The following is a 26,726-nucleotide window of genomic DNA, read 5'->3' on the forward strand; positions in this document are numbered from 1 at the left end:
ATGAGGCAACGTAAATGGCAACAATCTAAAGTACCCTCTAAAAAAAACAACTACAAAAAATTAGTAAATCTGCTAATGAATCAGCGTAAACAGCAACAAAAATTCTAAAATCAGTAAATCTGTTGTTGAGGTAGCATCTGATAAGAATTAATGACAACTACTAATATTAAATGTCGCCAAACTAACGATTCACACCATCAGAGTTCATCTTGATGTTGAGGCCAGCAGACAAGTTCGACACGAAAGGAGCGTTTTAAGGTTTTGGATAGTAATTTGAAATAGTTTCTACCCCTTCGAAGGAAAAACGAACATATCCTGGCAATGAAACCAACAGCCAGCGTCCTTGCTGCCACCGAGCCCACCCTTGCGGAAAATGCAGCCAAAATGTTTTCCTTTGGCACAGCGGATTATATTGTGTTTTCATTCATGTTAATGGTATCGGCCGGTATTGGGGCCTATTTTGGGTTCTTTTCGAAATCGAAAAATACCACCGAAGAATATCTAATGGGCGGCAAGAAAATGAAAACCCTACCCATAGCCATATCGTTGGTGGCAAGGTAAGGAAAACGAGTTTCAAAGACCAATAGGCGTGGATTTTTTAAAGAATATTTTTTTCAAGGACTCTATAAGGCGTGGGTTTTTTAAAGAATATTTTTTCAAGGACTGTATAAGGCGTGGGTTTTTTAAAGAATATTTTTTCAAGGACTGTATAAGGCGTAGGTTTTTTAAAGAATATTTTTTCAAGGACTGTATAATGCGTGGGTTTTTTAAAGAATATTTTTTCAAGGACTGTATAAGGCGTGGGTTTTTTAAAGAATATTTTTTCCTGGTCTATATAAGGTCAAGGACTATATATAGCGTGGATTTTTTAAAGAATATTTTTTCATGGACTATAAAAGGCGTGGACTTTTTAAAGAAAAAAATTTTAAGGACTATATAAAGCTTGGATTCTTTAAAAGAATATTTGTTCAAGGAATATTTGTTCAAAGCTTGGATTCATTAAAAGAATATTTTTTCAAGGACTATATAAAGCTTGAAAACTTTAAAAGAATATTTTTTTTAAAACCCTCGCCTGTTTGTCCTAAAACAATTTTCTTAAAAAAATGCCGCTTCAACAAACGGTTGCTAGGCCATCGAAATTTAATCGTGATCACCCCATATTCTCTTTTATTATTTTCTTACGCTATGAATTAAAATTTAGATAATTTTTTTTTTATTTTTTTATAACAATAAAACATTTTTTGTAAACTTTCAGTCAACTGTCTGGCATAGCCATTATGTCGGTACCCTCGGAAAACTATTCCTTTGGCATTGGTTATATGTTTATGGTCTCGGCCGTTTGCATGGTTATACCGATTTTAAATTATATTATTATACCGGTATTCTACAACAACAACATCACAAATTGTTATGAGGTAAGTACGGCCAAAGACAGGTGTCATGTTATCTGATCGTGAGATCACTAATCTCATAAACAAATCTTCATAACAACACACATACATAAATAATAACAATTCATCTTCTAAAGAAGGTCGGGGTATTACTTTTTTTAAAGATCTAAAGATAATGTTTTAATAGCTTTGCAAGACCTTGATCTTCTATTTTCCATAATACAAGATATTTGCTGGTCTTTTTGGGTTCTGGAAAGAATTCTGGTATTATTTTAATTAAATGTTCCTTTCTTTTGTTCCCCTTTATTTTCAGTATCTTCAATTGCGTTTCAATAAATTAACCAGAAAACTTATTACCGGAACTTTTGTTTTAAGTACCTGCCTGATGCTACCTGTGATTATGTTCGTGCCATCATTGGCCTTTGCCCAAGGTAAATTGAAAGTAATACCATAAAAGTATTGATTTTTTAAGAGACAAATCCCTAGGCTTTAAATTTAAAAAAAAAAAAATATATATATATATATTTCCAAGGACTTATAAGACAGGGATTTTTTAAAAATATTTTTTCAAGGACTGCTTAAGACGCGGATTCTTAAAATTTTTTCAAAAACTTTATAAGACGTGGATTTTTTGAAAAATATTTTTTCAAGGACCAATAAAGCGTGGATTTTTTAAAGACTATTTATTCAAGGATCTATAAGACGTGGATTTTTTAAAGACTATTTATTCAAGGACCTACAAGACGTGGATTTTTTAAAGACTATTTATTCAAGGACCTACAAGACGTGGATTTTTTAAAGACTATTTATTCAAGGACCTACAAGACGTGGATTTTTTAAAGACTATTTATTCAAGGACCTACAAGACGTGGATTTTTTAAAGAATATTTGTTCGATATATCCACAAATAATTCATGTTCCCTTCTATTTTCCAGTGACCGGCATTAATATTCATATTATCAACACCATAGTGTGTTCCATCTGCATATTCTACACAATGTTGGTAAGTCAACCTCCCTTGTTCTTTCTCTTTTCCTCTCTCTCTCTCTCTTCCCCCTCTCTTTGAATTATATTTCTAATCCCTTTTTAACATCCACATCCAGGGTGGTATTAAGGCTGTTGTCTGGACCGATGTGGTGCAGGCTGGCATTATGGTAACCTCGGTTTTATTGGTTGCCATATTGGGTATCAATAAAGTTGGTGGTCTGGGAAAAGTTCTCGATCTTGCCGCTGATGGTAAACGCTTGGATCTATAGTAAGAAAGGAAAATGAATTTGTTATTTGGATGATAGAAACCAAATTTTAAATTTTATCCTACTTACAGCTACGGTTTGGATCCGCGCATTCGGAACTCTGTGGTGGGTATGTTCAGTGCTGGTCTATTTTTGTGGGTTGGACATCTCGGTTTAAATCAAAGCTGTGTACAGCGTATTGTTTCGCTACCCAGCCTGAAGCATGCCAAAAAGTAAGTTGGAAATTAAAATTTTGAAATGCTTGGTTCTCAAAAATACTGCTTGCTTACCTCTTTTCATTTCTTGCCTAGATCTCTAGTATGGACGGGATGTGGTGTCCTTGCCATAATGTTGTCCAATTGCTTCACAGGTGTCATTATGTATGCCCGTTATGCCGGCTGTGATCCCATTCTGGCTGGTGTGGTTGAAAAAGCCGACAAAATGATGCCATTCTTTGTGCAGGATGTTGTGGGACATTTAAGCGGAATGCCGGGTATTTTCATTTCGTGTGTCTTCAGTGCGGCCTTGAGTACCATGTCGGCAACGCTTAACTCCTTGGCCGGTGTTGCCTACTTCGATTACATCAAACCGTTTATTAAGCACACTGATGCTCGGGCCAATGCTATTATGAAGCTATTTGTTGTCGTTATGGGTTGTTATTGTATTGCCGGTGGATTTTTGGTCGAGAAATTCAGTTCAATTCTTCAAACGATATTGACGATATTTTCGTTGAACACTGGAGCTGTTGTGGGTGTGTTTATGTTGGGCATGCTGGTGCCAAGGGTTAATGGAAAGGTAAGTTGGAAGATTTTTGCTTTCGTATAGAGAATGCCTTGGCTTCAAGGACCCCCTAGGCTGCAGTTTTTTTTTTTACTTTTTTATTATTCAAAGTCCAAAAGATCTCCATAGACTTATAAATAGATCTCCATAGACTTATAAATAGATCTCCATAGACTTATAAATAGATCTTCATAGACTTAATAATATTCAAGACCCAAATGATCTCCAGACGTGGATTTTTAAATAAATATTTTTCAAATTCCAGAAAACCTCCAAAACGTGGGTTTTTAAAAAAAATATTTTTTTAAGGCCCAAATGATCTCCAGGCGTGGATTTTTGAATAAATATTTTTCAAGGGTCTAATAGCCTTTTGGGCGTGGATTTTTAAATTAGTATTTTTCAAGGGTCTAATAGCCTCCTGGGCGTGGATTTTTTAATTAGTATTTTTCAAGGGTCCAATAGCCTCCTGGACGGGGATTTTTAATTAATTATTTTTCAAGACCCAAATAGCCTCCTGGGCGGGGATTTTTAATTAATTATTTTTCAAGACCCAAATAACCTCCTAACCGTGGATTTTAAAATTATTATTTTTCAAGATCCAAAAAGCCTCCTAGCCGTGGCTTTTAAATAAATATTTTCAAAGGTCCAATAGCCCCCTAGGGATGGATTTTTAAATGAATATTTTTCAAGGGTTCAAAGGTTCAATACGTCTACTCCAGTCTATAGAGGACCTATAAGTCTTCTATATTCTCTAGAGGACCTATAGGTCTTCTATAGTCTCTGGAGGACCTATAGGTCTTTTATAGTCTCTAGAGGACCTATAGTTCTCCTATAGTCTCTAGAGAGCCTATACGTCTTCTGTAGCCCCTAAAGGACCTATATGTCTTCTATAGTCTCTAGAGGGCCTATAAGTCCTCTATAGGTCTATATACCTACCTTTGTATATAAAAAATAATTCTTTTAATGTCCCTTTTCCAGGTCGTCATCACCTCCCTATGTGTCAGCATGACCATAATGCTCTGGATTATTACCAATGCCCAGATGCGTTTCAATTCGGGTGCCATCAAATACGATCCACTGCCAACAAAAATCGATGAATGTGAGAATTACAACTTCTATAGTTTAATACAAAACACCACCAACCGAACCATGACAACTCCCCAACTATCCGTGCCCATAAATGTTACAACAACGTCGACAGAGACTCCTAACCTAGTCACCACCGCCTTCGGCAGCAATCGCCCATTTTCTCTATATGAAATCTCTTTCTATTGGTATCAGGTAATTGGTACCCTCTTGGTGTGGTTTACAGCCATACCTTTAAGTTATATTTGGAAACCGGCGGAAGATGAAAAATGTGATCCCAAATTATATTCACCAATAATTGGCAGATGGTTGAAGGAGACTAAGGAACCAATACGTTACGTGGCCGAAAGTGTTCCCTTGAAGACACCTCACCCATCGTTGGCTGATGAAAATCTTCAAATTACATTTAATAACAACAAACAATAGAATAATAATAAATACAAATTAATAATAATTAAAAATTAATAATAATAAAATAATAATAAATAAAAAAATAATAAATAAAAAAATAATAAATAAAAAATAATAATAATAAATAAAAAAATAATAATAATAAATAAAAAAATAATAATAATAAATAAAAAAAATAATAACAATGAATGATTAAATTATAGGTTATGTTTAATTGCAATGTTAAAAATTAAAATAAAAAATTGTGGATTTTTAAATAAACATTTTTCAAAACCCAAATAACCTCGAGGTTTGCATTTTTAAATAACTATTTTTCAAGACCCAAATAACCTTCAATGTGTTGATTTTTAAATAATTATTTTTCAAGACCCAAATGGCCTTTAGGCGTGGATTGTTAAATAATTATTTTTCCACATACAAATGGTCTTTAGGGTGGATTATTAAAAATTATTTTTCCATACCCAAATGGCCTTAAAGCGTGGATTTTTAAATAATTATTTTTCAAGACCCAAACAAAGCGTGGATTTTTAAATAATTTTTTTCAGGGGTCCAATGGCCTCCAAGGCGTGGATTTTTAAATAATTATTTTTCAAGGGTCCAATGGCCTCCAAGGCGTGGTTTTATAAATAATTTTTTTTCAAGGGTCCAATGGCCTCCAAGGTTTGAAAAAATTAAAAACTGAGTTCTTGTTTTTTTTACTTTTTTGTTTTATTTATTTTTTTATTTTGTTGAACATCATTTATTTGAATTATATTATTTTTATTATTATTTAGTATTAATATTATTTTTGCTTTTATTATAATTTTTTAACTTTTAGACATTACAACTATTAATCCAGTTTATATAACTACAGATATATATAAAGAATTAAATGGTTTTTGTTGTGGTTTTTGTTTTTCATAAGATATATATTTTTTTGTAAATATATAAAATTATTTTATACATTTTGAAAACAATGTATGAAGGCTTAAAAAAACTATGTGGGAGATTAAAGGTCTTGGAGGTGGTGAAATCAAATAAAAGATAATAAAAATTTGTTTCTTTTTTCAAAACTTCAGAATATTAACATAAAAACTTATAGTTGTAATATATATAAAAAGCTGAAATATATAAATTTGTTATTGTTGGGGGTCTAAAACTAAGAATTAAAAAAAAAAAAAACAAAAAAGAGACACAATTTGTTTTTGAACTGTTTGGAAAGAGGGGCCAATATTTTTTTTGTGGAGTTGAGTGGTGTGTAAGTGGGATTACTAACGTTTGATTTTTTTGTTTAAATTCTATTATTATTTGTTTTTATTTTTATATTTAAGATAAAACGGTGATTTAACACTTTTCCTATAACTCTTGTTTTCTGTTGTTGTTTTTGTTGTTGTAATAAATGATATATACGACGATAGGTAAGGTAATTATTTAGATGTGTTTTTGTGGGGGGCTTAGTTGGGTTTGGATTTTGTGTGATATTGCCGTTGTTGCACAGCAGCAGCGCACATTAGAGAACAGGCGGCGGCATTATTGCTAGAGTTAAAGCTCCAAATTTGCTGTTGTTGTTGTTATCTTCCCTAATTACAAGTTTGCGGCGTCGTTGTTGTTGCTGTGGCTGTGGCAGAGCTGTTATCATTGGCCGCTGTAATTGTTGTTGGAGATGTGGCAATTTTTGGTTCGCCTAAAAATAAAATGAGAATAGAAAATGAGAAAAATTGGAAAAATTAACTTCTATAAGCAAAAGAACACCTCAGGGGGTTTCAAGTATCTAGGCGTGGATTTTTAAATAATTTTTTCAAGACCCAAATAACCTCCAAAGCGTAGATTTTTAAATAATTATTTTTCAGTGGTCCAATGTCCTCATAGGCGTGGATTTTTAAATAATTATTTTTCAAGACCCAAATAACCTCCAAAGCGTGGATTTTTAAATAATTATTTTTCAATGGTCCAATGACTTTTATTATTCTTAGAAGACCTTCAAAGACCCAAATATCCTTTAAAGCGTGAATTTTTAAATAATTATTTTTCAATGGTCCAATGACTTTTATTATTCTTAGAAGACCTTCAAAGACCCAAATATCCTTTAAAGCGTGAATTTTTAAATAATTATTTTTCAAGACCCAAATAACCTTCAAAGCGTGGATTTTTAAATAATTATTTTTCAAGGGTCCAATGACTTTTATTATTCTTAGAAGACCTTCGGGTCTTATATTGCCTATAGTCTATATTGTTTATACAAGACCCCAAGGTTTTCTAAGGACAACATACACAATATAAAAATTCAAAGTCGACAATAGAAGTCCTCAAGATCTTATATAGACAATAAAAAGTTTTCTATAGCCAAAGAAAACGGGGAGCAAAGCTGAATGCTATATAGCCGCCTACGGGGAGCAAAGCTGAATGCTATCGGACGCGTCCACAGGTTGCGGATAGTGGAAAGCCCAACACCATTCGTTGGGTAACTGTTAATAACCAATAAACAGTCGCGGACAATCAGCGGGCTCAGGGGGAGAGTCTCGGAGGAAATGACCGAGTGCCAATGATCCCTGAGTCGACGAGGCGAGAATGGCGCCCCTCCCATATATCCATCTCAAGGTTTGGGACACTACCTTCTTAAAGTGTCTCCCCTAACGCTGGGGTGTCATGCGACCTCGTGCCTATCAGCGTTCCACGGTTTGCAGTCAGGGTACCGACTGTATTAGAACGGAGCCTTGTTGATACCTGGGCGCCTCAACAAGTGTTTCAGGCTTAGTTGCCAAGTCCTTTCCATGGTAAGAGGCTATGCCATGGTCGACCTCAAATCCTCACTAACAGCACTTTTTATGGAGCCAATTTTTAATACACCCCCCCCCCCAAAAAACAAAACAACAATGAATGCGAACCTTCGACTGATGTTGGTGTGGCTGCCTTGGCACCCTCAGTCTCGAACTCTACAAGGTCAGACATCAATGATTCCCCCAAAGTGTTGACGACCCAAGCAATTCCCCTGGACCTATCTTTAGCCACCTGTCCATCTCTCGATGACGTAAATGCGAGCCTGGAGAGGCAGTCGAATCTTCTCCTCGACCTTCTAGAGGAAACCGGCTCCTTCCGCCTCAGTCAGGAGAGCATCCCAAATCAGCTCTGGGATGACTCTCTCTTGTCGGACGAGGATGACATTATGGAAACCACCGTTATTAGAACCACGGTGATAAGTACGGTAGAAACCATGATGTCTCCCCTGAAGCAAGGAGGGTCCCCTCGGCTGACTAAGGAGGCAAACCCTGGCGAGGTTGAAGACGTTGACTCAACCTCCACGGCCTGCAGTGACGTCGCGAGGCTTCTAAGGCAGTTGGCTGTCGAAGCAGATGCTGGCACCGATGAGGCTCCCATCGTTAAGATGGATGATTCATCTGTACCATTATCTGATAGACAAGCTAACGCTAAGGAGATCGCTGCCAAGAAAATGTATCGGAGAGCAGTCAATTTCTGCAAACGGTACATTGGACGGGACAGCGACTCCATCACGGGTAAGGAGTTCCTGTTAATCAAGAGGAACCTCAAACTCATTAGGAAGTTCTCTAGGAACTATCCTGATGACATTGAGAGGGACTTCTTGATTGACAGGATCCCCCGACCCAGTACTAAGACCACGGCGGTAGTCCCTTCTAAGAAGGAGAAACCTGCTGATGGCCCCGGTACATCCAGGAAGCTGATGCCTGAGACGTCTAAGCCCTCAGCACCCCCAAAGGGTAAACTGAGTACTGAGACGTCTCAGACATCAGAATCCACAAAGACAGAAGGCAGGGGACTGTCGAAGTCGGCCCGAAAGAGAGCCCGCAAAAAGGCCTCCAAGAAGACCGATAAGGCACAACCGCCCTCTGTCAATCCACCTTCTGCCGAATTGCCAAAGCTGACAGCCAAGGCGGTGACAATTGGGCAGTCGTCAGTGGTTAAGCAGAAGGTAGCGGACGCGAAGCAGGTGCCTGCGTCTGCTGGGCATACCTCTGTGGTAGCTGCTACCCCGGGTGCCAAATCTCGGCCACAGCCCACGGCTGTCAAGAGAATGAGGTCCTCGGAGGAGCAACAACCTGCTGCAAAGAGGCCCACGCAGTCGTCGGCCGTACAGAGCTCTGCTTCCTTTGCTTCGGTGGTAGCGTCGAAGGAGAAACCTGCCAAGAGCAGCGATTGTGGGGTGAAAACCAAACACGCTGTCTCGAAGCAGGTAGCCCGGACACCTACAACTAAGCAAAGCGACTCTGCTGATCCAAAAGAGGTTCCGGAAGATCTGCGGGTAGCGATCATCGACCGAGCTGACCCTGACGGGTTTATCAGTGAGGAGAGATGGGAGCTGGTCGACAGCTATCTGAAGGACCTCTTCCTGTCCGACGAGGTTGATCGAGAGAGCCTGCGGTTTGGCCTGACCTCCTCTTACAAAGGAGTAAAGGTTGTTGATTGTCGCACTAAGAAGACTTCAGATTTTCTTAAGAAGACAATCAACAGCCTGGACCCCCTTTGGGAGGGTGGTCGTCTGGCGGCCGTAGCGGTTCAAGAGATACCGAGCGGTATGGTAACCTCGGTGTTTATCCCAAAACCTTTCAAGGGGCTGGAGAAGACACTGAGGTTATTGGAGAAGCAGAACGACGGCCTTCAGACGAGGAGGTGGAGAATCCTCGCCTCGTTTGAAAGGAACGGCGGTGTAGTCGCGAAGTTCGCTACCGATTCTGCGGGAGAGGAGTACTTGAGGAAGAACAAGGGTGAGCTTGTTTATGGAATGGGGAAACTTTGTTTCCGTCTCACCACTCCAAAACAATAGGCAGGCAGCAGCAAGCGCTTAACGTGATCCAGATAAATCTGCATCACTGTAAAGCAGCAGCTGCTGAACTGCTACTCACCCTTTCTTCCTCAAACATCGACGTGGCGCTCATCCAGGAACCTTACCTGTACAAAGGTAAGGTGACTGGACTGGGCGACACCAAATACACGCTTTTGTCTACCTCCAATGGAGAGAAGGTGAGAACGTGTATTCTTGCTAAAAAGGAGTTAAATTTAATGCTTCTTTCTAATTTCAGCAATGGAGATATGACGACAGCAAGACTAGACAGAGGTACCACGAAGCCACTGATAGTCTCTGCCGTCTATCTTCCCTACGAAGCTCCTGACCCACCCGGCACTGCTGTATGCCGCCTATTGGAGGAGATGAGTAGAGTTGGTGACCTCGTCTTGGGATGTGACGCCAACGCACATCACTTCTATTGGGGAAGCAGCAACACAAACACAAGAGGTGAGTCCATCTTCGAGTTTATACTTAGCTATAATCTTAGAATTTGTAATAGAGGCAATACACCAACTTTTGTAAATAGGGTGAGAGGTGAAGTCATTGATATAACCCTCACAAATATGGACGACTCTGGGGTCGTAAACTGGGAGGTGTCTGAGAAATGTTCCTTTTCGGATCATAGACTCATATCCTTCCAGATTCCTACCTCTAGAGTTAAACAGAAACCTTATAGGAATCCTCGGAAGACGAACTGGGACAAATTCAAAGCTAAAACAGCAGCCTCTTTTCGGGATCGTAATGATCTCAAAACGGTTGAGGATGTTGAATTAGCTGTGAAAAATGTCACGGCCACTCTTCTGAAGAGCTATGAGGCATCTTGTCCCCTGACATACCCTGGGAAGAAATCTCAACCGGTATGGTGGTCACAGGACCTTGCAACCTTGCGGAAGGCTGCAAGGAAAGCTTATAATAGAGCTAGTAAGACAAAGCTCAGTACAGATTGGGATGTCTATAAAAGACAATTCAATAGGTACAAGGGCGAAATCAAGAAAGCTAAACGTGAGTCTTGGGTCTGCTATAGCGAGTCGATCGAAGGAGTCAACGAAGCGGCCAGATTCCGCAGAGTACTCTCTAAGGATCCAAAATCCATAGGAAGTATTAAGCGAAGTGATGGAACGTGGACAAACTCTGGCAGTGAGACTCTTGATCTTCTATCATCAACCCACTTTCCTGGTTGTAAGGACTATAGGGAAGATGCGCAGTGTGTGCATCAGCCTACAGTTCGGACGAGGGAAGAGGAGAAGATGATAGAAGACACTATAAGATACCCAAAACTGATATGGGCGATAAATAGTTTTCAACCCTACAAATCTCCTGGTCCAGATGGTATAACACCGGCCATGCTGCAACACGCAGATGAACGGATAATATCATATCTGCAGGACATTTTTAGGGCTTGTTTACTTTTGTCGTACATACCCAGTCTATGGAAAGAGGTTACCGTGACCTTCATCCCGAAAGCCGGGAAGCCGAGTCATACGGTACCTAAAGACTATAGACCGATTAGTCTTTCTTCCTTTCTACTAAAAACTTTAGAAAGGTTACTAGACTCAGAAATTAGAGATACCATTGACCGTAATAAACTTAGTGAATCCCAACATGCCTATATCAAGGGCAGATCAGTGGATACAGCTCTGCATGAGGTGGTTGGATACATCGAGAAGAATATGGAGTCCTCTGGCTACACGTTGGCAGCATTCCTCGACATCGAAGGAGCTTTCAACAATGTGAAGCTAGAGGCAATCCATTCTGCTCTCGTAGACATAGGTATCCCCTCACTCCTTACGGAATGGATTGATAGAATGCTGGAAAGCAGAATTATCAACTCATCCCTAGGAGAGAGTTCCGTGAGGAAATCTGTCAACAGAGGCACACCTCAGGGTGGAGTTCTTTCCCCCCTTTTGTGGCTTCTGGTGATAAATGAGATACTTATGAAATTCAATCATCTCAGGATAAAGGTTGTAGCCTATGCCGATGATGTAGTCTTGTTGGTTGGGGGTAAGTTTATTACGACAATATCAGACATCCTGGAGGGTGCTCTTTCAACCCTGTCAAATTGGGCTTGCACCAAAGGTCTTGGTGTAAACCCCACAAAAACCGAACTGGTACTCTTCACTAGGAAATACAAAGTTCCTAGTTTCCGTCTGCCATCACTTGGTGGAGTGACATTAACTCTCTCTGATGAAGCTAAATATCTTGGCACTGTCCTAGACCGCAAGTTACTGTGGAATAGGAATGTCGAGGAACGCTCTAAGAAGGGATTGATGGCACTCTATTCATGCAAGAACTCCATAGGCAAGAGTTGGGGATTGAGACCCGGAATTATACACTGGCTGTATACGACGATTGTCTTACCCATACTTACCTATGGATGTCTTGTCTGGTGGCAGGGGGTGAATAAAAAGAAGCTGCTGACAAGACTGAGCTTAGTACAGCGATCGGCTTCAATTCTGATCACTGGAGCATTAAGAAGCACACCACAAGCAGCCTTGAACGCAATCTTGAATCTCCAACCATTGGACATTCTGATCAAATTCCAGGCTGCTAGGTGTGCCCTGAGACTCCGGGAAACAGATGCCTTGAAATCGCGGAACTATGGTCATGCCAGCATTCTAAACATAACGCCAAGTTATGACCTTTTTAGGGGGGATAGTCATATCAGTGATTATATTCCCCCCCACAGGGATTTTAATGACATTAAAGTCGAATTTCCTAACAGGGAATCCTGGACTAGTGGCTCCCTACCTCTGCCAGGTCTGTCAGTCTTCACAGACGGGTCCAAGATGGAAGAAGGCACTGGCGCAGGCGTCTACTGCAGGGAATTAGGTATACGAAACTCATATAAACTCAACAATGATTGTAGCGTTTTTCAAGCAGAGATTCTTGCAATCACGAAAGCGGCCGAGATAGTAAAAGCACTTAATACAGACTTTACAGGACCGGTGACTATTTACGTAGATAGTCAGGCGGCCCTGAAAGCGGTGAAGTCGCATACTATAAACTCGAAAGCAGTTCATGATTGTAAGACCGCTCTGAATGATATACGTCAAACAGTTGGGTTATGCTGGGTTCCAGGACATAACGATATTGAAGGGAATGAGATAGCCGACGAGCTTGCTCGAGGGGGGTCACAGTCGTCCAGTCTTCTGATTGAGAGATCTGTGAAACCCCCTATTAGCTATTTCATTGGCAGAATCCGTGCGTTCTATTGCGAGGTAGTCGGCAACAGATGGCTAAGGGAACCTGCATGCAGAATCTCTAAATCCATCTGGCCAGAATTCTCTCATAAAAGAACGTCTTCGCTGCTGGATCACAACAAGAGGGAGATTAAGATCGTTGTGGGGATCATTACTGGTCACTGCAAAGTTAGATCTCTCACTTCTAAGTGGGACTCCAGTGGAGAGGATTACTGTCGTCTATGTGAGGATGAAGAAGAAGTGGAAACAATTGAGCACATCCTTTGCAAATGTCCATCGCTGATCAGCAGAAGACATAAACAGTTTGGATGTTATGAAATTGATAATCTAGTCTTCTTCTCCAAAATAGACCCTAACCTAATTCTAGGCTTTGTCAAAAAATTGACTTGGCTAAAATAATGTCTCTTCCGCTTCCGCTCCCTCCTATTCTGACTACCTCTCTCTCTACTCTTCCACTATCTTTTCTTCTCTCTCTTTATAGGTACACCTATACATAATGGATGATCACAATGGACATAGTCTCCGAGTGGACGGTTGTTACAACAGCCGTACATCCCAAACCTAACCTAACCTAAAGAAAACGTCAAGATCTCCTAAAGACAATGGAAGACCGACCTCAAAGTCTTCTATAGACAATGAAAGACCTCTATAAACACAAGAAGACCTCAATTTTTTTATAGGCACTATAAAGACAATAACAAAACATCAAAATCTTCTGTAGACAGTAGAAGACCTCAATGTCTTCCATAGACAATTGAAGGTGTCGTCAAGGTCTTCTATAGACAATAGGAGACCTCAATGTCTTTCATAGACACTAGGTGACATGAAAGTCTTCTATGGAAGGTCTCCTAAAACAATAGTAGACCTGAAGATCTGCTAAACACAATACAAGACCTTAAGGTATCCTATAGACAACAGAAAACCTCAACGTCTTCTGTAGACAAATTCTTATTATTCTATCTATTCGATATACTTACATAAATCATTTTCATTTGTTTTAGTAATTGCAGGTGTAGTTGTTGTTGTTGTCGAAGATTCTTCAGCATTATTGTTAACAACGGCAACATCGCTGGACGCTGAATCCTTTTCCAAAGAATTGCTTGAATTACAATTGTCGGTGACATCGGTAGCACCAACAGCATTGGCAACAGCTGTCTCTGTTGTTGCTGAATTTTCCTTAGGATCACTTGTTGGTGTTGTTGTGGCAGCCTCATTATTTTCATGATTTTCCGATGTTGCCGTATCTTGGGGGGCGGTAGTGCTGGTTGTTGCATTGCTTGTTTGTGATTCAACTACCACATCTTCATCCATTTTTTCGACAACATCATTACTCGATGAGGATGAATCAACTTCCATGGGTTCGGGTGTTGTGTCCTTAGATTCAATGAGAACCGTTTCACTGGCTTCAGCGGGGGCGGCTGCAGCAGGTGTTGTTTCTTTTGGTTCCTCACCACCACCGGCGGCAGAAGTTGGGGTTTCAATCTGTTCATTAACCAATTCCACATCATCTGAACTCATGGGACTATCATTGGAATCGGATTGCAGGACCACCACATCATCCGATTTGGCGGTAGATTCCTCAGCCGCAACCACTTGGGATTGAGTTTCTTCTGTAACGGCTGGCAATGGTGTTACTGGTGTTGTTGTGTCGGTGACATCTTTAGCAGGTGGTTCTTCCGTTGCAGTTTCTGTGGGTTTGGTTGCTTCTGCCTCTGTAGCAGACTCCGGTGCGGCGGCGGTGGCTGTTTCTTCTGCCACATTATCTGCAGCTGATTTTTCTTCATCTGTTTTATTTGTTTCTTGTGTTTCAGCCTCAGCAGTAGCATCGGTTTCTGATTTTTTCACCTTCTCTTCCTCGTTCTTTGTTGCCTCTACAGCTGGGGTTTCTGATTTGTCTTGTTCTTCTGATTCCTTGGCGACGGCGGCATCTACTACTTCATCCTCTTGGGGTTTTTTCTTGTCCTCAGATTTCTATTAAAGAAAATTGATAATTATTTTCAATTTATAACAAAGAAAAAAGAAAGGTGTATCCACCACCTACCTTCGACTCTTCGTCCCCTTCCTCCGTTTCCATTTGTTCCTTTTCGGCTTCTTCTTTTTTGGCAGCTGCTGCCGCTCTACCTCCACCTCTACCGCCCTTGGCTGGTGTTTTCTTTTTACTTGGTGTTGGTGCAGCGGCCTTGGTGGTTTCCTTCTCCTCCTCTTCGCCAGCAGCATTATCTGTGGATGTGTCTAATTTACGTCCACGCCCACGTCCACGTGTCGGCGTACTGGCACCACTGGCCGGTGAAGTACGTGCCTTTTTAGCTGGCGGTGGTGTAGCGGCAGCTGCCGCTCTGGTTGGTGTACCACGGGTACTGGAGCGCGTCCTTCGACCACCTTCCATTTCCAATGAGCCACCCATATTTTTAACCAATTCCTCACTTTCAAGGCGGGCACGTTCTACATAGGATAACCGTTTGGAGGGTGTACGTTTGGCCTGTAAAAGGGAAATTAAAAAGAAAGAAGGGTGGTTATTAGGACAGACGAAGGAAAACACATTTAAGGAGAAGTTCAGGTGAAAATCTAAATACTCGCAGAGGTGTTCCATGAGTTCCAAAAAGGGGCCAACTAAATTTTGTGTAGATAAAATAAATATCTCTGGACCTTCCATGGGGAATATAAGATTGTAAGGTCTTCTAAGGACAATAGAAGACCTCAGAGTTTTCTGTATACAATAGAAAACCTCTGGGTCGTCTACAGACAATAGAAGATCTCAGGGTCTTCAATAGCAAATATAAGACCTATGGGTCTTCTAGGACAATTAGAAGACCGATGGGTCTTCTAGGACAATTAGAAGACCAATGGGTCTTCTAGGACAATTAGAAGACCAATGGGTCTTTATAGCAAATAGAAGACCTATGGGTCTTTTTTAGCAAATATAAAACCTTTGTGTCTTATATAGCAAATTGTAGACCCATGGGTCTTCTATAGAAAATATATGGCCTATGAATCTTCTATATGATATAGAAGACCTATGGGTCTTCTATAGCTAATAGAAGACCTATGGGTCTTCTATGGCAAATGGAAGAGCTTTTGGTCAAATAGGAGATTCTTTGGGCCTTCTATAGCAAATAGGAGATTCTTTGGGTCTTCTATAGCAAATAGAAGACCTCTGGGTCTTCTATAGCAATTAGTAAACCTCTAGGTCTTCCATAGTAATTAGAAGACATCTACGTCTTCTATGGCAAAAAGAAGACCTATTGGTATTCTATAGCAAATAGAAAACCTATGGGTCTTCTATAGCAAATTGAGGACCTATGGGTCTTCTATAGCAAATTGAGGACCTGTGGGTACTATATAGCAAGTAGAAGACCTTTTGGTATTCTATGGCAATTAGAAGACCTATGGGTCTTCTATAGCAAATGGAGGACCTCTATGTATTCTATAGCAATTAAAAGACCTATGAGTCTTATTTAGCAATCAGAAAACGTATGGGCCTTTTATAGAAAATAGTAGACCCCTGGTTCTTCTATAAGAAATAGAAGACATATGGGTTCTCTACAACAAATAGAAATCCAATTGGTCCTCTATAGCAAATAAAGGACTTATGGGTCTGCTATAGCAAATAGAAGACCGATGGGTCTCCTATAGGAAATAGAGCACCTTTTGGTCTTCGATAGCAATAAGAAGACCTCTAGGTCTTCGATAGCAATAAGAAGACCTCTAGGTCTTCTATAGCAATTAGAAGACCTCTGGGTCTTCTACAGTCTTTACGCCCAACACGCTTTCATTTAGACCCTCCACCTGTCAAATGTCACCAAAATATTGCCATATCCCATTTTGATGGGAGATGGCAACAGTAACGTAATTCATTTTTTTTTTTGGCGTTTCTTTCAATCCTCCTTTCGGCCAATTGTGTGTGACAAATCTTAAAAAAAATTGGCGCATGATTTTGTGATGCGCAGAGTGGCATGCACGACTCACTCGCCACAAAACAAAAACACTTGTCCCCCAATCATCATCATCGTATATATATTCTGGGAATAAATTCGCTGCTCTCATTTTACTCTCTTCCTCTCAACCAGAAAAAAAAACTCTCACAAGGAAAATATACTTCTTGTGTGAAAAAATTTTTCATTTGAGAACATCAAATCGTATCGAACGGTTCGGTATCCAGAGTACAGCAGACGAAAAAAAAATTAGAAGAAAAAAATCTATAATTTTTAATTTAGGGACAAAAAAGTAAGTAAATTTGATGTGCTTTGAAAAGAAAATGTGTCAAATTGTTCAAACCCATGGATGGATTTAACAATACAAAAATAAAGCAAATTAAAATTTTTAAAATCACTTTTTTAAGCGAAAATAATGAATGAAAGGAAATTCTGCAAAACGATTGCCAAAAAAAACATTGGAAAAGAAAACTCTTGTAATCCATTTAAAAAAAAAACTGTGTTTTTGTTTAAAAAAGAAACCCCAAAACATTTGGGAGAGTGTGAGAATAAAAAAAATGTTTTGATAATTAAAAAAAAACGCAAATTTAGTAAAAATAAAATTAAATGAATCGAGAAAATCCTCATCAGCATTTCCTGCAATGTCATAATCCTTTTTTGTTCGATTTCCTCACCAAGTTGACTGAAGCAGTATAGATTTTCTTCATGGCCTGACATACGACAGAGAGACAAACAGACGACGACGAGGAGGAGATGAAAAAAAACCACGACGAATGAAAAAGAACAACAACAACAACAAAAAACGAAAATTGATGAGTGGTGGTTGCTTGTAAATGAAAAAGTTTCTTTGTCGTAAGGACTACAACATTGTTCCAAAACTGAGATGACCAAATTTCATAATAGTTTCTAAAGGAAGAAAAAACAAAGTAACCATATTTTAAAAAAAAAAATAATTTAAACAAATTTAAAAAAAAAAATGGATTAAAATTGTCCCTCAAGGAATAGTGAGTTTTCTTCGTGTTGGTGTTGGGTTGGTTCTGGTGATGGAATTTCACAAGTGTACCAAGGACATGGTTTGAAAAATACTTTGTCCGAAGTTTTTGTTTTTTAATAACAAAGAAGCAAAAAATAAAATTTGAAACAAGTTGACTTCAAAATTAAAAAAAAAACTAAAAATCTGTTAACAATTTTTGGTATAATTTTGGCGAAAATGCCAACATACACAAGAAATGGTTTTAATTGGGAACTATGATCTCCAGTATACCCAAAAAATGAATGGGGGCCTGTAGAATCTTGAGCTTATGAATTTTGAAAATGTTTTGTGAAGAAGTTGGCTAGATTTTGTGAAGCCACTTCGTTTTGGGTGGACCTATATATTTGGGGTGGGGGTCTATACCTAAAGATTGGCCGATATTAATAATTTTGAAAGGATAATTACCCATACAATGAGAAAAACTTGTGTGAAATTTCGGAAAAGAAATGTCTTCATCACATAAATAGTATTAAATTCTGTACAAAAATTGACTATAAAAAAATTCAACATAACCTCAAATTAGGCTTAAGATATTTGCAGAGAGAGGAGCGAGGGGTAAGCTCCCTCTCTCTCCAAATATCTTAAGCCTAATTTGAGATTATGTTGAATTTTTTTTTAAATTTTTGAGCCATTTAATGTTGATGTTATGTTCCGAAAACCATTTCAAATTTTTCAAAAAATTTTAAAACCACAAATTGAGGTTATGTTTAAGACGCCATTTTAAATTTTCTTACATTTCATGACTCCCTAAAAAAATTCGGCAAAGTACCGAATATTAAAAAAATATCTAGGAAAATATATCAAAACAAGAAAATCTCAAAAAAAAAGAACTTGAAAAAATTGAGGTTATATTGAGACAGAACTTGACTTAAAATTTTAGAGTTTACATTTTTGGAGTGCAAGTAAAAACAATAAATTTTTGCATGTATTTAATTCACATATAAATTCCATATATAATGTTTTGTATTGAAATTGTGATTATAATTTTCCAAATCTTAAAAATAGTCGGACAACACTTGAGGTTATGAATTTTGATTCGCAATTTCTATGTATAAAAAATTCCATGTTTTTTATATATACAGATATATATACAGAATTTATACAGATAAAATTCCATATACAATTCCATAAATTCAAGGTTGTAATTTGTATTAAAATTTTGAAAATTTTATAAAAATATTTAAAAAATTGGAAAAAATTTGAGATTATAAATTTTATTTTCCAATTTCCATGTAAAAATAATCTATGCATTTTTTACATTTATACAGATTAAATATCCATATACAAATTTATATTAAATTTGAGGTTGAAATTTTCAAAAACTTTAAAAAATTCTGAAAAATTTTTGGGTTATGGATGTTAGACCTCGATTTCCATATAAAACAAAAATATGGACTTTTCATATTTATACAGATAAAATTTCATATAAAAAATTCTATTAAATTTGTTTGTGGCTGTACATTTCAAAATAAAAATAAAAAAATTGGGACAAATTTTTAGGTTATGGTTGTTGGACCACAATTTTCATATAAATGTATAATCATATTTTCCTATTAGCCTATCATTTTTTTCATTTTACTTTGTCCTAATATTTTTCGTTTTACTCCTCCTTACTCTTTCAGCACATCCTGCCAAAATGTCGTTGTTGAAACGTTTCGCTGATGAGGAGCGAGAATCCAAATATGGACGAGTATTTGCTGTATCTGGACCAGGTAAATGGCCACCTCACATAACCTATCCAACTCAATAATGATTTTCTATACTCTTTGTCTCCCCCTCTCTCCCCATCGGACAGTCGTTACCGCCGAATGCATGTCCGGTTCGGCTATGTACGAATTGGTACGTGTCGGCTACTATGAACTAGTTGGTGAAATTATTCGTCTCGAGGGTGATATGGCCACCATTCAAGTGTACGAGGAAACTTCCGGTGTTACCGTGGGCGATCCTGTCCTGCGAACCGGTAAACCCTTATCCGTTGAATTGGGTCCCGGTATTATGGGTAGTATTTTTGATGGTATTCAACGTCCGTTGCGTGATATTGGTGAAATGACCAGCTCCATTTATATACCCAAGGGTGTTAATGTCCACGCCCTGTCACGTAGCACCGCTTGGGAATTTAGCCCCGTCAATGTCAAGGTGGGATCCCACATCACCGGAGGTGATTTGTATGGTGTTGTCGTTGAAAACACTTTGGTTAAACATCGAATGATGGTTAGTCCACGCAGTAAGGGTACGGTGCGTTATATTGCACCACCTGGTAATTACACCATGGAAGATGTCGTCTTGGAAACAGAATTTGATGGTGAGGTGACAAAGCACACCATGTTGCAGGTGTGGCCAGTGCGTCAACCCAGACCGGTAATTGAGAAATTGCCAGCCAATCATCCATTGTTTACGGGTCAGAGGGTGTTGGATTCGCTGTTCCCCTGTGTCCAGGGTGGTACTACGGCCATTCCTGGGGCTTTTGGTTGTGGTAAAACTGTTATTTCACAGGTAAGTTAAGGGAAAAGGGAGATTGGGATTTGTCCACTTTTTTAATTTAATTTTTGTTATTTCTTTCTCTTCCAGTCCCTCTCCAAATACTCCAACTCCGATGTAATCATCTATGTCGGTTGCGGTGAACGTGGCAATGAAATGTCTGAGGTCTTGAGAGATTTTCCTGAATTGACCTGTGAAATTGATGGTGTGGTGGAGTCCATTATGAAACGTACTGCCTTGGTGGCAAATACCTCCAACATGCCTGTCGCTGCCCGTGAGGCGTCCATTTACACCGGCATTACTCTCTCGGAGTATTTCCGTGATATGGGCTACAATGTGGCCATGATGGCTGATTCCACCTCCCGTTGGGCTGAGGCATTGCGTGAAATTTCTGGCCGTCTAGCAGAGATGCCTGCCGATTCTGGCTATCCCGCATATTTGGGTGCCCGTCTGGCCACTTTCTATGAACGTGCTGGCCGTGTCCGTTGCCTGGGCAACCCAGAACGTGAAGGCTCCGTATCAATTGTGGGTGCTGTCTCACCACCTGGCGGTGATTTCTCAGATCCAGTTACCTCAGCCACTTTGGGTATTGTCCAGGTGTTCTGGGGTCTGGATAAAAAACTGGCCCAACGCAAACATTTCCCCTCCATTAATTGGTTGATTTCCTATTCGAAGTACATGCGGGCCTTGGATGAATACTACGATAAGAATTTCCCCGAATTTGTACCATTGCGGACCAAGGTTAAGGAAATCCTACAAGAGGAAGAAGATTTATCGGAAATTGTCCAGCTGGTTGGTAAGGCCTCGTTGGCCGAGACCGATAAAATAACCTTGGAAGTTGCCAAACTGTTGAAGGATGATTTCTTGCAACAAAATTCCTATTCTCCCTATGATCGTGTGTGTCCATTCTATAAGACAGTGGGTATGCTCAGGAATATGATTGCCTTCTATGAATTGGCCCGGCATGCTGTGGAATCGACGGCCCAATCGGATAATAAGGTGACATGGAATACCATACGCGAATCGATGGGTAATATTATGTATCAATTGTCATCGATGAAATTTAAGGTAAGTTGAGAAGAGGAAAGAAGCGAGAGAGAGAGAGAGAGACTAACAATTGAAATGATGCTGTATTTACAGGATCCCGTCAAGGATGGCGAGACAAAAATAAAGGCCGATTTCGAACAACTGCATGAGGACATGCAACAGGCCTTTAGAAATTTGGAGGATTAAGGGGAAGGATAGATAACAACCAATACCATAACAATATATAGAGAAATTTTAAAGACAAACCTTAGCTAAAACTAATAGCGAAAATAAATACTAAGCAGAAGAAGAAGGAGAAGAAGAAAACAAAAAGAAAACCCGAAACCCGAACAATAATTGTAGCTGGCTGGATAAACAACAAAAAGGTAAGTTAAAATTGAAAAAAAAAAACAATAAAAATTAACATTATAGAAATCTAAATGTTGTATTTTTCATATGTAAAAATTTTATTTTTTTTATATTAAAAAGTTTATTATTTTTTACAATATAATGATATAAAACTTATATTCCTTTTTTTAAACAAAAAATATATATTTTTTATTTAAAAAAAAATAATGTTTTCACATTTTTTTATTAAAAAAATTATTATTAGAAAAAAATGTAGTTTTCATTTGCAAAAAATTTTATATTTTTTTATTGCTAGTAATTTTGTAATAAAAAATTTTATATTTTTTCAAATTATAAAAAAAAATATTTTTTTAAATTCGAATTTTATAAAAAAAAATAAATTTAAAAATATTATGAAGTTCTTAAATTCATTTTTTTTTTTAATTTTGATATAAAAATTTTCATAATGTTCTTAACATTTAATGAATAAAAAGTTTAATAATTATGAAAATTTCAAAAATTAAATACTTAAAATGATTGAACGAATAAAAATTCTTTAAAAATTTAAAATCTAACAATTTTAAAAAATAACTATGGTCGGGAACAAGAATCTACTAATTTTTACTATTTTTTCGATATCATAAACAAAAAATTGTTATCGTAGTAAAAAATTGTACATTCTTGCAGGTTGTGGAAAAGACCAATTATTGAAATATAATTTATGTTATTCGAATAATAAATAAAAATACTTTTAAATTTTTTCATTGAATTTTAAAATGTTTTTATTTTTTTTTTATTTTATAAAATATAAATTGTATTTTAATTTTATAAAATAATAAAAAAATATACATAATAAATATAGCAATTATAGGAACATTATAAAAATGATAAAAAAATATACAATTTAATTATGTAATTGCATATACAAATAACATAAAAAATAATTTATTCCCCCAATCATTTTTTTTTCTTTACAGAGATAATGTTACGCCTATTCTATAAAGCAACAACAGCAACAAAAACCGAACAGATATTATAAAAAAATTACATCTTTTTGGAGACAAATTATCTTTTTGAGATGGAGGAAAAAATAATTCCTTTACAAAAAATTCAAAAAAAAAATGTTTCCTTCTTTTAAAAAAAGAAAAATATTTACATTTAAATATTCTCTCCTTACAAAAAAAAAAGAAATAAAATGTTATATGTGTTATTCTATTCTAATTTTATTGTATATTTAATTGATATTGAAAACCAAAAAACGAACAACATTAAGCTCTCATATGTATAATCCATACCGTGTACTACTTATTATAATAATTACTAACTAAAAAAAAAAACAAACAAATCATTAAAGACAACAACAACAATATAGATACATACGTTGTTTTTTTGGTTAATACACACTAAAATGATTAGTTATTATTAGTATTCAGCATTAGTAATCGTTAATAAAAAAAACATGTATCTATCTACATAGAGTGTATATGACATACATTTCTGGCATACATATATTCTCTAAACAAATTTAAACAACAACAACAATAATAAAAAAAAACAAACATTATGTATATTCAAACAAGTTACATTGAAACACCTGTTGCATTTTTTTTAAATAAAAATGAGGCGGAGTGGAAGGGTGGAGGTCGGAGGGAATACACAAGTAATTTGTTTACTTTTATAAATTGTTTTATATCATTTCATTTCTCATCAATTTCCCCTTCATTGTTTAAAGCTCTCATTTTTTTTAATTTTTAATAGAATTTCATTAAATTTTGCAAATAAAAAGTTTATTTTTTAATAAATGTTTGCTAACAGTCTCAAAGTCGTAAACAAGGCTATCAATGCACTTTACATTGTGCACATATGTTAAATGCTCTGTGGCATATCTGGCTCTCATTAATGTAATTCCTCATTAATATTCTTGCTCATCATTATTTATTGTTTTCTCTCTTATTTTTTATTTTTGAAGTTTTACAATTGAATTACATCAAATCTTTGTTAATTTCCCTTTTCATTTTTGCAACAGCCTCGAAAAGGCTTATCAAAGGCTGGCTATCAATGCACTTTACATTGCATATGTCAAAGCCATCACATGTGGCATCTCTTCTCATCGCTCTTGTGTAAGGTAGGTATCATTCATTTGAAATATTAACGGCGGCTACATGTTACATCTCTTGCTTACTATCCCTCCTCTCCTCCTCCTTTCTCATCATTATTTATGGTTCTTTCTCCCTTGTTTTTTATGTTTTACAATTGACTTACATCAAATGTTTGCAAAAAATTGTTTTAATTTCCCTATACATATTTGCAACAGCCTCAAAAAGGCTTAGCAAAGCTTGCTATCAATGCACTTTGAATTGCATATGTCAAACACATTACATGTGGCATCTCTTCTTCTCATTGCTCTTGTGTAAGGTAGGTGTCATTCATTTGAAATAATAACGGCGGCTAAATGTTACATCTCTTGCGTACAATCCCTCCTCTCCTCCTCCCTTCCAACAACAACCAACAACCATGTGAGACAACGTTACATTTCAGCCCAACCAACGAAGTAGAAGAGAAACACAACACAACAAAAAAAACACGAGCGCAACATGTAAAAACAAAGTACAGCAAACACAAAACACATAGGAAAAAAGAAACGCACGTACACACACACCATAATACAATGGAAAACAAATCTAACGAATGAAACAAGAATTGGAACAAAACAATGAAATAAAAACAAATAACTTTTGAAAGAAAAAAATGGGATGACTGATAACGACGTCGTCAATAGCAATAATGTTAGCGGCGGCGTCATAATAAAAACAACATTGAGAACACAAAAGGGAAAAAATATGTGAAACACACACACACATGCTAGCGCGTGCATGCATACATAAATACAACAAAACAAAATCAAATACATTTGGTTTGGCTGGCCGGCAACACGGCGAATCGAACTAAAAACAAAAATGTAAATATAATGTTGTACAAATACACAAACCACCAATAAACCAGAAACTTGAACAACATCAAGAGCATAGGTGCCCAAAATTAAAATGCGTTAGTATGTGTGAGAGAAAACAGAACAGTACTGAACAAAATTGTGTGTACATTTTTGTGGTCGGAAAAAATTATTGATGAATTTAATTTTTGTTATTATATAAAATAAAAGCATTATTAAAAATGTTTTTATATGAATCATAAAAATCTAATAAAGTTTATAAAGTAGCATATACCGAGATAATAATCATATTATAATATTAAATAATAATATTAAATACTACGATAATTATCAAATATTTAATTCTTTAAAAAAACAGAAATTGTTCTGTTGTTTTTAAAATTTTTTAAACATACAAAACGCATTTTGAATAATAAAATAAAAATCGAAATATACTGAAACACTTTTATCCCTAAGTGTTATTTCGTTGATTTTCTAGTTCTGCGGACAAGACGTCGTGCGCGCACCCCTGCATGTGTTCATTCGTTGCCTGTCAAACAACGACTGACTGAAAGAGCATAACAATGCGTGTGAGTAGGCAGCTACTTTAAAGTATACTGATGGGCACCTATGATCAAGAGAGAACCAAAATAACAGAAAAAATACAGTCACGATGGAAGATGGCTAAATGTGGTGTGTGGTGCTAGAGGTGGCGGGTGTTTTGATATATACAGATGTGAATGACTGACTGCCATGAAATAGGGTAGTCGAATGTATTGGTAAGATGTTACATGTGGACGAGAAACAGACAAGACCACAAGCAAAGATTCATGTAAATCTCTCATAAAAAATAACTAAAACAAAAAAAATGGAAAAGCGGGCAACATTTACCAGTAGAGCTAGCTATGCTGCCATTATGGCAATCAATTATAACAATGCCCAATGGGTAGGCACAATTTTTTGGAAAATATGTTGTTTGAAAATATTTGTGTTATGCATTTGCCATTTTTATTGTTGCTAATTTCTATTGTGCTGACAAAATGTAATGAAATTCATTGCATGCTTTCATTTCCAGAGTGTTCCATTCTCTAAGGAAATGAAAAAACACGCGGGAAAAATTCTGTCAACAGCAGCAGCGCTGGAGCTGCTCATGAGAGCTTCATTAATCTCTCAGTAAATCGCTGTTTTTGTTTTTTTTTTTTTTATTTCTACTTCGTGTACTAAACACCACAATCTCCCGAATATAATAAAAGCAATATTTAAACAAAATCGAAAGAAGAAAAAAAAAAACAAGTAACACGAGTAAATGACGAGTCTATAACAGAAACGAGGTAAGCTTTATCGCGCAACCTTGTTAATTGGACAATACGACGACGAATCTTTATATGCGCTTTGTCGTTTGTACTTATCGAACTGACTACACACAAATTACCGAAGATGAGAACGTCAACAACAAATATACAAACAAACAACTGGCACTTACGGGTGTCTTTTTGTTCTCCACTATGGGTGACGATGAAGATGATGACTCGGCCGGTTTTGCTGAAGATTCCACATCAGCATCTGGTGTTTTGGTAGTAGCATCCTCCTTCTCCACCACCTCCTTTGTGGTGGTGTCACTTTGAGCGGGAGTCTCATCGGCAGCTTCAACTTGTTTTGTAACTTCAGTGGTCGCCTCAGTCGACTGCGCTGCAGCTTCTGTTGATGGCGCGCTATTTTGCTGTTGTTCATCAATATTTTCAACAACTTCAGACATGTTTTCTTATTTTGGTTTTGTTTCTTTCTTTTTTTATTACGATTTATTGATTTTAATGCTTTGTGGTTTTAGGACAAATATCCAAAACTTTGTTTCTTCTTTTTTTTTCTTATATTTGTTCCTTGCCAAAGCACACTCTACTACAACACACTTCTACTTTTGATATTCACGCGAGAAATGAACAAATGAAAAAAATCGTAGGTAGTTTTGATTGTATTGAAACAACTTCTACTCATACACAAACACAACTACAGCAGGCACGGAATATTCCTTTTTTTATTTGCTAGTTCACACTTTTGTTTCACCCGTCGTTATGGAACACGTAG

The 26,726-nt window shown here is 37.2% G+C and overlaps 3 protein-coding genes across 3 annotated transcripts; 2 read left to right on the forward strand and 1 right to left on the reverse strand.

Annotated features, from left to right (window-relative positions):
* Positions 1 to 374: 374 nt before the first annotated feature.
* LOC133327944 (sodium-coupled monocarboxylate transporter 2-like) lies at positions 375 to 4,915 on the forward strand. The gene is made up of 8 exons (XM_061536488.1): positions 375 to 557; positions 1,256 to 1,415; positions 1,705 to 1,822; positions 2,327 to 2,394; positions 2,495 to 2,646; positions 2,716 to 2,856; positions 2,935 to 3,418; positions 4,382 to 4,915. Exons 1-8 carry the CDS (start codon positions 385 to 387, stop codon positions 4,913 to 4,915), a joined length of 1,830 nt encoding a protein of 609 aa, XP_061392472.1. The 5' UTR covers positions 375 to 384.
* Positions 4,916 to 13,858: 8,943 nt separating this feature from the next.
* On the reverse strand, positions 13,859 to 26,400 carry LOC133327945 (uncharacterized protein DDB_G0286299-like). Its single transcript, XM_061536489.1, has 3 exons — positions 26,128 to 26,400; positions 14,940 to 15,377; positions 13,859 to 14,869 (listed from the first exon to the last, which is right to left on the reverse strand). The coding sequence occupies exons 1-3, from the start codon at positions 26,398 to 26,400 to the stop codon at positions 13,859 to 13,861; spliced, it is 1,722 nt and encodes a 573-aa protein (XP_061392473.1).
* Positions 19,486 to 21,574, forward strand: LOC133327909 (V-type proton ATPase catalytic subunit A-like). The gene is made up of 4 exons (XM_061536445.1): positions 19,486 to 19,575; positions 19,659 to 20,356; positions 20,432 to 21,409; positions 21,482 to 21,574. Exons 1-4 carry the CDS (start codon positions 19,500 to 19,502, stop codon positions 21,572 to 21,574), a joined length of 1,845 nt encoding a protein of 614 aa, XP_061392429.1. The 5' UTR covers positions 19,486 to 19,499.
* Positions 26,401 to 26,726: the final 326 nt, after the last annotated feature.

This window comes from Musca vetustissima, unplaced genomic scaffold, assembly GCF_032173495.1.
Source record: "Musca vetustissima isolate MV318-11 ecotype Yass unplaced genomic scaffold, APGP_CSIRO_Mvet_v1 utg13007, whole genome shotgun sequence".
Taxonomy (NCBI): Eukaryota; Metazoa; Arthropoda; class Insecta; order Diptera; family Muscidae; genus Musca; species Musca vetustissima.

Coding starts and splice junctions, on each gene's coding strand:
- LOC133327909 (XM_061536445.1), top strand. CDS start 19,500: ATGTCGTTGTTGAAACGTTTCGCTGATGAGGAGCGAGAATCCAAATAT. Junction 19,576..19,658: donor ATTTGCTGTATCTGGACCAG/GTAAATGGCCAC, acceptor CCCATCGGACAG/TCGTTACCGCCGAATGCATG. Junction 21,410..21,481: donor TGTCATCGATGAAATTTAAG/GTAAGTTGAGAA, acceptor CTGTATTTACAG/GATCCCGTCAAGGATGGCGA.
- LOC133327945 (XM_061536489.1), bottom strand. CDS start 26,400: ATGTCTGAAGTTGTTGAAAATATTGATGAACAACAGCAAAATAGCGCG. Junction 15,378..26,127: donor TGGAGAACAAAAAGACACCC/GTAAGTGCCAGT, acceptor TCCCTTTTACAG/GCCAAACGTACACCCTCCAA. Junction 14,870..14,939: donor AAGGGGACGAAGAGTCGAAG/GTAGGTGGTGGA, acceptor TTTCTTTAATAG/AAATCTGAGGACAAGAAAAA.
- LOC133327944 (XM_061536488.1), top strand. CDS start 385: ATGTTTTCCTTTGGCACAGCGGATTATATTGTGTTTTCATTCATGTTA. Junction 2,647..2,715: donor GGTAAACGCTTGGATCTATA/GTAAGAAAGGAA, acceptor TCCTACTTACAG/CTACGGTTTGGATCCGCGCA. Junction 3,419..4,381: donor TGCCAAGGGTTAATGGAAAG/GTAAGTTGGAAG, acceptor TCCCTTTTCCAG/GTCGTCATCACCTCCCTATG.